This window comes from Caloenas nicobarica, chromosome 3, assembly GCF_036013445.1.
Source record: "Caloenas nicobarica isolate bCalNic1 chromosome 3, bCalNic1.hap1, whole genome shotgun sequence".
Taxonomy (NCBI): domain Eukaryota; kingdom Metazoa; phylum Chordata; class Aves; order Columbiformes; family Columbidae; genus Caloenas; species Caloenas nicobarica.
Genome location: NC_088247.1, coordinates 89267702 through 89279738, shown reverse-complemented (window position 1 = coordinate 89279738; position 12037 = coordinate 89267702). Strand labels below are relative to the sequence as shown.

Sequence of the window (12037 nt, the reverse complement as noted above, 5' to 3'; positions counted from 1 at the left end):
TTTTAGTAGTTTAAGACTCTATCAAGATCCAGTAGAACACGCTGTTTTCCTCTAGTTAAAATAATTTTCTTGTTAGTGGAAAAGGAAAGGGAGGAAGAAAGACGAATACACATTTTTCTGGTATTCCTGCTGTGGGAATCTCAGGGGTCAAGTATAGTATGACTCTGACTACAGAAGTCTGTGACATGTAGGTGAAACTCTTACAGCACTTAAATACTATCAATATCCATTATTCTCCAACAGGACCAGAAACCAAAATAAAATGTCTTCTAAAGGAGCAAAATTCACATGCTGCAGTCCCATTCCCCTGCCAGAGAAGTACTTTTAAACCCTCCAAGCTGATCAATGTTTGATTTTTTTAAAGAATGATTCAGGGTTCTTTTTGTCTTCCCCTGCTGTCTATCAGCTGAGTGTAAAGCCCATTGACAGAGGAGCTTGTCTACCCCTTGAATTGTGGTTCTTTTACTCTCCTATCACACAAAGACTTATAGATAACTTTGTGTTGTATAAAACTGCTTTGCTCCCGACAGGAAAGTGAACAATTTCTAATTGCACTGGAAAAACTGCCTGTAGTGCTTTTAATGTCTGTCCTTGTTTTTGTCTGCCATGTCTCTTCCTCAGTGTGCAATATAATTAAAATTCATAGTTTGGCACCAAGATTTTGATTATACTGTTAATTATTCGTTTAATCAGGTTTGCCCAAGCTTGTGTTACCTACTTTAAAAAGTGCTTTAAAATTTTTTGTTCATTTAGAGTTTGGGCTTTCTGCTGTTTTTCCCCCCTCCACCTTGTGGTAATCAAAGCTTTTAAATCATCTTGTAATTCAGCATATACAAGTAAGTCTGGTCAGTGGTCTTTAATTAATGACAAGCTTGCTAAGCACTTATAAAAAAATTACTCTTTGTGGCTATTGAAAATAACTAGTATATGCATTTATGTTGATTTAATCAGCATAAAAGATACCTGTATTTTATTTCAGGAAACCTTGTCTGCTAAAAATATGATCTTTAGCTTTTTTCCTCTGTTTTTTCTAATTCAGAGGACTGCAATAATTACAAGTATGCAATGTTGAGGATGGCAGAATACCATGCATCTTAAAGAGGTGAACATATTCGTTCTCATGACTTGAACTGGCGAAAAGTAATTGCAAGACTATGCAAAGTTTGATCTTATTCTTAAGTATCTAAAAGAAACAAGATCAAATCAAATGTCGTATTATGCAGTAAAAGGTTTTATTTTATTTCCTTATGGGCTGATCTGTTGTGTGGCCTCTGTATGCTACAAACAAGAGTGGAGAAGTTACTCACTCCAGCACATCCAATCCTGCAACTGCTTGTTTCTTATTCCCTTAGTTTCAAGAAAGAAAATACTGAGTTGACCAAGATGGATTTGTGTTCTTATGGGATGTATTTTTTTGTATATATATGTAAAAAAAAAAAAAAAGCATGGGTTAAGGCAGTTAAACTTCCAGAGTTGGACTCTGAAAGATACAGGGTTACTCAAACTGTTTGCCCCTGCAGTCTTAAGTATCCTTTCATCTCATGATGATATCTTACAATCATTTCAAAACAAGAGCCTTTGGAGGGAGAAGTGTGTTCAACCTACAACTTTTTCAATGTGTAGAACTTGAACTATGGTTGCTGAGTGAGGAGCTGTTGGATACTTTCCTCTGATTCACTAAGTGGCCTCACACCTTGTCTGCTCGTGTGGTGCAGCAGCAGAGAATGCCATGCCATGGTCTAGCCAGGCTCCCTGTGGGTAGGGACCTCTTCTTAGGCTTGAAATCCTCTTAAAAAAAGTTAAACTTCAGTCTTTTTCTGAGAAAACACCTTAAAGAACAGGTTATTATATAAGGAGGCATTATTAGCACCAGTATTCACAGTGGTTCCTCAGAAAAGTGTCCCAGCTTTGGAGTCCAAGTTCAGAGAAGGATCTCCCTGCACTTGATGGAGGCCTAGGCACTTTCTTCCCCGCTGGCTGTAGACATTTGCACACAGAGCCTGCTCACTGATCTCATCTCTGTCAATGTTACTCAGTTATCTACAGATATGATAACAGAATCACAGAATGTTAGGGATTGGAAGGGATCTCGAAAGATCATCTAGTCCAATCCCCCTGCTGGAGCAGGAACACCTGGATGAGGTTACACAGGAAGGCGTCCAGGCGGGTTTGAATGTCTCCAGAGGAGGAGACTCCACAACCCCCCTGGACAACTGGTTCCTGATACTCTTGCCACTTAGTGCAGATTTGCTTGTGGGAACCAGAAGACTCTTTGGTGCTTAATTCTCAGTTGTCTCTACCTTAGGCCTGTCAGCAAAGCCAGAGAGCCTTTCCTGTTGCTGCACTGCCATTCAGAGCCAAAAACAGTATCATGGTGCTGCGGGCCGACCCCGGTGGGCAGCTCAGCCTCCACAGCAGGATGGGAGGGAGAATCAGAATGGTAAAGGTGCAAAAACTCATGGGTTGAGACTAAGACAGTTTAATAAAGCAAAAGCTGTGGGTGCAAAGCACAAATCCAAAACATACCCGTATGCTGGCTACTGTGCAGAAATTTAACTCTGTCTCGGTGAAAAGCACCACAGTATGTTTTAAAAACTTAGTGAGTGATCACATAGAACATGTTCCCTGTATTTTAAGCATTTGTCAAAGTTACATGCACTGAAAAATTGTTCATATTAATTTTGTTACCTGTAGTCTTATATTCCAGCTAATAAATCACTCCAGGAAAATGATGAGACGGTACATATAGTATGATTGCCTGAAGGGCTTTTATTTTTAATCATGACTCCATTGCATTTCCATCTGGCAGAAAACTGCTTAGGAAAATGTACAAATTTTCAAGCATGTCATGAGCTATAATAGGCATTTTAAATTTCTGAAATCTGTATGCTTTGAATTAAGACTTCATTGCTCATATTGAAGTTGTCCACATTGCAGTTTTTCCTCACTATCGTATTTCTGAGCCAACCCTTTGTTTTCAGCCCGTCGTTTAGTGTTCTCATTAAGATGTACTACTTCAGTATTTACAATGTCTTCATCTGACTCTCTTTAAATAGGTCATGTACCTTCAATATTGTTCTTCATTGGTGATATTTGAAATTCAGATACAGGTTGTTTACCTAGTAGTATTGGGCACTCCTAATAAATTCTGCCTTATTTGTAAGATTATTTTTTACAATCTTGGGCTATGGTGGCTTTAGTATCTTGCATCAAGTGGAATAATAAGCTACAATTTTTATGCAAAATTTGAGAATGTGATTTTAGAAGTCAGGTTGTTTAAATTAATTTTGAAGATTGCATTTTTTAAATTTCCACCAAGTAGAAGAATGCAAGATTCAGGCAGGAAATCACACTGATCATTCACCTTGAGAGAAATAAGGAAAGAAGTAAAATATATGTATTGCATTGAGGAGAATAGATGGGGTTTGTCATATTATTACATTCTACCTTGCAATAACATTACAACACTGAAATAATATACTTTAGAAGATAAATGTATACATTATTATTTTAATGGATGGGATTTTGTTTTACATTACAGCGAAATTTCAGCTTTCCAGCAATGCAAAACATTGTCATCTGTTGTTCAAAATAACTGATAGGCTATTGAGCATGCAGGAATAAGCTTTGTTCCTTTCTACCTGTTGGCAGAGAACTTTGCTAACCAGTGAGTGATATGTTACTTATGCTGAGAGTGCAGCATGATAAAGATGCTTTTCCCGTGGCAAACTATTCTTCAGGTCTTGTGTCTTTCACCCTATTGATATATTAAAAAAACTTGAACAACCAACAACCACCCCCCGCTCCAAATAAAAGAAAATGAAACAAAAAAGCCAAAACCAATAAAGAAGTTTGCTGCAGTGTTACAATTTCATAACACAAAAAATTGAAATAAATTAGCTTGTGAAGTTAATTGTAAAGCGGTTTCTTGTGTTCGTATTAGTGTTGTTACTTTGTTTATTCTTTAAACTCTTTAAAGCAAGGAAGCGTAACTGAAGCATGTCAAAGTACCTCCATTAGCAATGCTCTGTTGCTTGGCCCAGAGCGGGTTTTGTCCAAGCAGCACAACTCAATCAATACCTTTCTTCCCCGAGAGAGACGAGGGAGTCTCCAGGGCGGGCCAGCCCCCGCCTGCACTATTTTCCAAGACTGCAAATGTTACAAGACTGTTCCTGCATTTAGTCAAATTCTGTACTTCTGATGCTGGCTAGAACAAGAGCATTCAGTGTTGTTGGATTCTGGTCATTTTCTGCGTATTTTGGATTTGTACTGTGCTTGTGAATAAAGAAAATAATCTGAAAAGACAGTATAAAACAAGACGACAAAAAACCAAACGAAAGATGACAAAAAACAAGTATAAGTGCTTGTTTGGGCTTTGGGGGTTTTTTTCCCCCTTTTTGCTTATGGAGACACAAATTGTTGCTTTTGCCTTTTACATAACACTTATTCAAAGCACTATGTTAATTTATGGTCAGTATTCCTTGTTTGATGTTTCTTCCAAATGTAGCATTGCCAAAGTTTATGTAAGAGGTCTAGAGTGTCTACTGCATTAGACAGTTCTGGGATGTGGTGATGGGATCAGATATATCTGTACCTGTAAGTTCAACGAGGAGAGGCATACCCTTAGCTGAAGATACCTACCAGACCTCCTAAAACTGTCACATTTCAGATCAGCTTTTTCTGAACAACAAGCTGTTAGTCCCCTGAGTAATTTGATCATAATCTTTTCACAGACCACAGAATGTTAGGAATTGGAAGGGACCTCAAAAGATCATCTAGTCCAATCCCCCTGCCAGAGCAGGAACACCCAGATGAGGTTACACAGGAAGGCGTCCAGGTGGGTTTCGAATGTCTCCAGAGAAGGAGACTCCACAGCCTCCCTGGGCAGCCTGTTCCAGTGTTCTGTCACCCTCACTGAGAAGAAGTTTCTTCTCATATTTAAGTGGAACCTCCTGTGTTCCAGTTTGAACCCATTACCCCTTGTCCTATCATTGGTTATCACCAGGATGAGCCTGGCTCCATCCTTGTGACACTCACCCTTTACATATTTATAAACATTAATGAGGTCACCCCTCAGTCTCCTCTTCTCCAAGCTAAAGAGCCCCAGCTCCCTCAGCCTTTCCTCACACAGGAGATGCTCCACTGCCTTCATCATCTTTGTTGCACTGCGCTGGACTCTCTCCAGCAGTTCCCTGTCCTTCTTGAACTGAGGGGCCCAGAACTGGACACAATATTCCAGATGAGGTCTCACCAGGGTAGAGTAGAGGGGAAGGAGAACCTCTCTCGACCTACTAACCACCCCCCTTCTAATACACCCCAGGATGCCATTGGCCTTCTTGGCCGCAAGGGCACAGTGCTGGCTCATGGTCATCCTGCTGTCCACCAGGACCCCCAGGTCCCTTTCCCCTACACTGCTCTCTAATAGGTCATTCCCCAACCTATACTGGAACCTGGGGTTGTTCCTGCCCAGATGCAAGACTCTACACTTGCCCTTGTTATATTTCATTAAATTTTTCCCTGCCCAACCCTCCAGCCAGTCCAGATCTCGCTGGATGCAGCACAGCCTTCTGGCGTGTCAGCCACTCCTCCCAGCTTGGTGTCATCAGCAAACTTGCTGACAGTGCACTCTATTCCCTCATCCAAGTTGTTGATGAATATATTGAATAATACTGGCCCCAGTACTGACCCCTGAGGGACTCCACTAGATACAGGCCTCCAACCAGACTCTGCCCCATTGACCACGACTCTCTGGCTTCTTCAGCCAGTTCACAGCACACCTCACTACCCGATTGTCCAGACCACACTTCTTCAGTTTAGCTGTGAGGATGTTGTGGGAGATGGTGTCAAATGCTTTACTGAAGTCAAGTGGATGGATCTTCAGTGTCAGTTTTGCAGAAGGTCAGATCTGCAAGTAGAAACCTTGGGGTCTTGCTCCAATGTGTCTACTGTGCTTTTGCTGTGGCTTAACCTGTGTGTCACTTGCAAAAGCAGTGTGAATCATCCTTGGCATCTTAAGAAAAACTGAGGCTGATACAGTTTTGCCTTCATAATGTGAATCCCATAATAGGACATTTCATCTGTCACCTCACAGCAACTGGCTGGTTCACATGGGCCAGTCTGGGGAAAGAATTGCTGGTTCCTCCACTGTCAACCGAGATTCCTACTATGCTCTTTTCAGGCACTTGTCACTATTGCATGGTGAGGGCTACGTTCTGTTTTACTTTTAAAATACAGGTTCACCTTCTTTATGAAAAATAAATTTTTTCTCCAGTTTTGCAACTTTTACTTTTTCTACACAGAATGACTTGCAGGAAATTTGCTACTGTGATTATTAATTGATCTGTAAGTTAATATTAATTCGGGAATAGCATATAATGCTTTTTTGTTTCAAGTAATGGTGACTAAAATTTTTTAAAGTGAAATTTTGAGCATATTTCATAGCAGTTTTGTGAGTTTATTCAAAATATATAATTGTTTTATTTAAATGAAATTATAAGCTAAATGAGCAGAGGTCAAAAACCTTAGCAATGTCATGATATTCAGGTAACTTAGTTGTCTTTTGCAGTCATTTGCACGTAATAAGTGGTTCTTTTTAAAATTATTTTTCTAGAAGATTTTTTATGTATGGTAAATATGAACCAATATCAGTAATAACAGTAACTGATACTTGCTTATAAGAGCTCTTTCATAAGGCACTCAAGTCTTGAAGTGTAGGAGAAAGTTGAATGTTTGTATGGTATGTAGCTATGGGGGTTTTTTATTGTTTTTTAAAAAATCTCAGTGTTGAAAGCTGTGTATCTTCTCAAATTGGTTTGCTGAACACAAGCCAAAATGATGCTGTTAGTGAACAGACATTATGTTGCAACTATAATTATACTATGTAAGTGAAATGTTTTATGTAATACCACAGACTGTGGATTTTGTCTAAGTTTCATGCATTCTGATACTTAATTGAAAAGAGTTCATTTAATATAAAGCTTTCTGCAGTGTAGGTAACTCATTTTGTGGGGTAATGGTATTTGTTTTAGGTAATTTTCTGTGTTGCTTTTTCAACATTTATTGAGATGGCATACGATATTCCATTTAGGATTTTTCAAAATTTATAGTAGGAACTGTTGGGTCTCTTCAGGAAATGTGGGAATCGGACTGAAACAAGTTAATGACTGTTAAGAGAAGGTGAAGCCTCCAGGGTAATACAGAAGGTGAACACATTGTTCAAGAGCAGATCTACTTGATTTTCAATTAGGGTCTAGAAGTGTAAGTTGTGCAACCGGAAATGAAACCCAGAGCTAGCTTTATTTCATAACATTTGACTGTTCAGATATTTTTGTTGTTGTTTTTACTAATAAAAGATACACTAACAAAGACATTGATATCCTGTACATCCACTATTAGAATTAGAAACAGTCATATTAAAATGGAATTAATTTGTGGCTTCTGCAGAGAAACCTCATGGGTTTGTTGGGTTTGTCCTGGCTGTATGAAATCTTTCATTGTGGTGAAAAGTATTTGGTAAAGGGAGTTTATTATTATTACTACTACTGCTACTACTGCTTTTATTATTATCATCATTATTTAAAGCCTCCATGAGCACACATTTGCACTAAAAGACCATTTCTGATCCAGAAGGTCTCTCATTTTACTTTTCTTGACAAATTAGCCCAGAAATATTTTTGATGGATTTTACAGCTCTTTAAATATTTTTTTTTCCTTAAATTGAACTGGAGACAGCATTCTGAGTAGATGCAAGTCTGCTGTGAAATCTATACTCTTTTTTATTCATTTTCTTATTTTACTTTATTTTTTTGACAGTTACTTCTTACGGGTCTGCACAATATAGTCCAACTGAATAATTTATATTTTAGTGCATAGAAGTTTGTCATGCTTAACTTATACTACTTACCTTTTTTTTTTTTTCTCTTTCTCCACTGTAGGTATATACGAATTGTTGGGACCCACAACACAGTGAACAAAGTTTTTCATATTGTGGCATTTGAATGCATGTTCACGAACAAAACCTTTACTCTTGAGAAAGGTCTGATAGGTAAGAGAGAAAACTCTTTTCCTTTTACATGAACCGTTGCTTGCCTTTTAAGACTGGCTATCACTGCACTCTTACTCTGCTTCTGTTTCCACACAGAAAACCCTAACTTGAGTTAAATGATGCTGTAAGCATAGAATTAGTTGGCTGGTCCTGTGGATTAATTAGTGATGCTTCAGGAATGCTAAAGTTCAAATTAAATCAATTGCTGCTGACAAAGCCACTTGGTAATTGAGTAACTCTGTGCTGCTAATCTGATTTTTCTTCGCATGTCTTAGTATGGTTGCTATTGCCTCCTGCTAGGTTAGCCTGAATTCTGTAATGAGGATGGAGTGACCAGAGCTATTTATTGCAGTGGAGATGGATTGTGACACTTAGGGCCTCTTACACAGCCTAGTTTCAACTGCTGAAAGTAAACGCTCATGTTATGATTTTTCCCCAAAGTGTCATAGACACACCTAGCCTTGGCAGAATGTTATATTGGCTGCTGTTATTCTCCAAACACCACGCTGATGGAGCTCTGTGCTTCTGGAGCTCCGGACAGCTTTTATAATACTGATTGAAGTACCTCTGCATAGTACTGCATTACTTAAGGTAGAAATCCCCAACAAACCAAATACTGAATGATAAACTATGTTGAAGGAAGATTTAATATAGATTTTTTTTTTAGTAACTCGAAAGAGGTGCTTTCTTCTATATAAACTCACACAAGTGAGATCCTGAAATTCATTGGGAAGAGTTTTGTGCACCATTTAGTAGTTGTCTTGGTGGGATTTCCCACAGATTGTTACTTCTGGCATGAAATTTAAAATTTCAGCAAAATTCTCAGAGTTTGCACTGGTCTTAAACATATAAATGTCTACAGTAGATGGAAGGGAAAACAGTTTTCAAAAAAGAATGAGAGGGAAGATTTTAGTAAGACGTATTTCTTTAGGTTTTTTTTTCTGAGGAAGCTATAATATTTAGCTGTGAAAAACTGGGACCCAACTCCTGCAGCCTGTTTCCCAAACGTTATACAAAGTCATCGCATGATTACACTGAATCTTAGGAGATTTACTATGTAATTTCTTGAGGGTTTTTTTGAAGCATAGAATAAGTAGCCTGACAAATCACACTTTACTACTTTTGATGTTATGCAGCTCTGAAGTGTACAAGCTGTCCCATAATGCAAATAGAAAGTTTTCCCTTTGTTTTGTGGAGTTTGCAAGTAATACTGCAATTGCTGTTCACAAGAAAATTGAATAAGCAGTAAGGAAGAACTGTGTTAAAAGAAAACAGCTACCTTCAGTAAGTTAGTTAGGAGAGAATCAAAATATTTCAAGTTTGATGAAGTGTTTGAGCTAAATTTCATATTTAGCACTGCTAGCTATGACAAAATCAGAGTTGCTGTGTGCAAATAAGTGATGCATGTATCTAGATGTGTTGGATTTAAGATTATCACTCTTATTTAGCAAACACTTAATTTAAGGCTCAGATTTCATATTTGCTTTCCTTTTTTTTTGTATTAACTCGAAGATCGCTTGGTTGTCACAGTAGGCAAGGTAGTAAATCCATGTGGCAGTGTGCTTGTGCCATAATCAACTTGTCTTTCAGATACCCTATGACGTTTTGTAGTTTAGTGAGCATTTCGGTGAAATGAACTATTTGATCTGTTTCAGTATTTCATTAGTTTCAAAGATAATCTAGGAGATGGAGACTTGATATAGCTTTACTAAAATTTATCTGTTTATGAAAATTTTTTTTGTAGTTACAGAATCTTACAGGTAAATAGAATTTGGACTACATAGTAGTGAGCATGCATTGCTGTTCGTTGTGATCAGTGTCACTATGCTGTCATTCAGTGTCAGTAAATTAAGCTGTTTTACATGCAAGTCATTTGAAGTGACCTACAATAAGCAAAGAGAGGCCTGTAGAGCTTTTTATGTTGAAGGGATGATAGTCAGTCAATTAATAGGAAATTAGACGAGTAAGAATTCAGTGAGTAGTTAATTGAGAGGGGGATGTGAAGCAACTTCCACATTGTAAATGAGGCAGCAACAGCTGGAGACATGACCTTGCAGAATTTATGGTGAGAAAGGGGGCAGTCTCATTGTGAAATGTTGCAGGATCAAAAAGCTGCTCCACCAGAATTTATGGCCATCAGCGTTACCTATTCAAAAATACTCTCAACAGCTTTGATCCAGCAAAGTGACCTTATATCCATTTAGTGCTTCGTTTTACATACCTGTGATGGTTTCTGTCAGGTAGAATGTTATCTGTCTCCCTTGATCAAGCAGACTGTCCCAGTTCCACTTATGTAGAATATCTGTGTGACTACCAATGGGGTAGTTGGCACAGTTTTGTTTTACTGCTCTAATGAGCATTTGTAATGTTGGATTCTATTTCTGCAGTGACTGGATAGGGTAAAGTGAACTGAAAGCAGTCAGGAAAGCTCTACGGAATGTATGAAAGTGGAGTGATCAGAGTACGTTACTTTTAAGCATGACTGAGCATAGAAGCTTTCATCCTCAACCCTTGAAAAGCAGCATTAGGTCATACCATTGGGTTCTTTATTTATGCAGTATGGTATTAAATATGGTACTAAATTAGGTTAAAACAAACACAGCTGCTGTTTCTATAACCTGTTTTATTAAGAAAATGAAATGTCGGTCAGCCCTTGAAGGCCATCTAGTTCTTTCAGAAAGACTTTTTGACTCTTACCAAAACAACATTGAAGATAATATGCAAAGAGTTTGCCATTTGAAACCTCATTCCAAACAAATAAGGCCACTGAGGTATTTGTTTAGAGAGATCTTATCTGGAGATTTAAGGGTAATTATTTTTTTTTTCTTGAAACCTATTCAACTTGATCAGAAAGCTGTACATACAAAGAGTATAATTTATCTTATATATTAGTACTGATACATAGTATCTATGCAATGGCTGTCAGTGTAAAGCTAAAGATTAGAAAGCTGGTAAACAAATAATAAAAATGAAGTGCTGTTTCATGATAATAGCAATTTTATGTTCCTGTGTTTTTTGTGTACAAGGTTTTCATGACAAATTGTTAACTTGACATATTACATTTAAAAGTTAATATGGAAGATGATTTATACAGTTACTTTATGCAATACTGGATGCAGTACTGACATGATCCGTTGGTAGTTGAGTAGCGATTTTGAAGTAAAAGTAGCAGGAAATTCTAGCACTCTCCCGTGTTTTAGTGTTGTTTTGAATTCTGTTATCTCGTGAAGTGAAGTGACAGAAATCAGTTCAATCTCATGAAATGATTCCCTAATGCTGATGTTAGAGTTGAGGTGTAATTTTTCATTTGGCATGGTATTATCTCTAAATATGCAAGTTAACAGTTCTGCATATTAGAATCATGAGATTGACATAACTGTTTCATTTAAAAGGGATGTAAATATTTTTTTTAATCTCAAAAACACAGGGTTTGCTTTGGATGAACTTCCACTTCTGAAATTTTAAATGCTCTTTAGTCATTAATATTTAATCTAGAATCCAAAACAAATGAAAATTTTCACAAGCAAGAGCGGTACTCCTTCAGAGGCAGAAGCGGTACCTGCTATGATGAGAGGTTTTGCAAAGCTTCCGATCTGCCCAGGGGCAAGAAGCTGCAGCAGTGAGTAAGGGGCTACGTCTCTGCAATGCCTCTTTTTTTTCCCCCACCTAAACGTAAGAAGCAATTCCTCTTTCCTGTCTCAAAGGGAAAAAACTGATAACCACGCACAGTCCTTTAATCAGTACTCAGTGCTGAGGGGCAGTCGAGGACCATGCACAGGCATGTGGGTCTGACCGACCACTGTCCCATTTTGAGCCTGGTTAAGGTCATAGGGAGTGCAATGTGGGAGGCTTTTATATAGAGCGGTGTTTATCTGTAGTCCATCTCAGCCTGTCAGAATATCTTGTAACTTGTACGCTACACAAGAAAAGAAGAACAGTGAATAATGACTGAAGAGCAGGTGATGGATATAAAACACTGGAATGTCCTTGGTC

General features: G+C 38.1%; 1 protein-coding gene across 3 annotated transcripts in view; it reads left to right on the top strand.

Annotated features, from left to right (window-relative positions):
* BTBD9 (BTB domain containing 9) overlaps positions 1–12037 on the top strand; it is a 119607-nt gene that overhangs the window by 66317 nt on the left and 41253 nt on the right. For all 3 annotated transcript variants that reach the window (XM_065632816.1, XM_065632817.1, XM_065632818.1), the window contains one exon: positions 7935–8044. In XM_065632816.1, coding sequence (XP_065488888.1) covers positions 7935–8044 — 110 coding nt within the window. The remainder of the gene's footprint in view (positions 1–7934; positions 8045–12037) is intronic.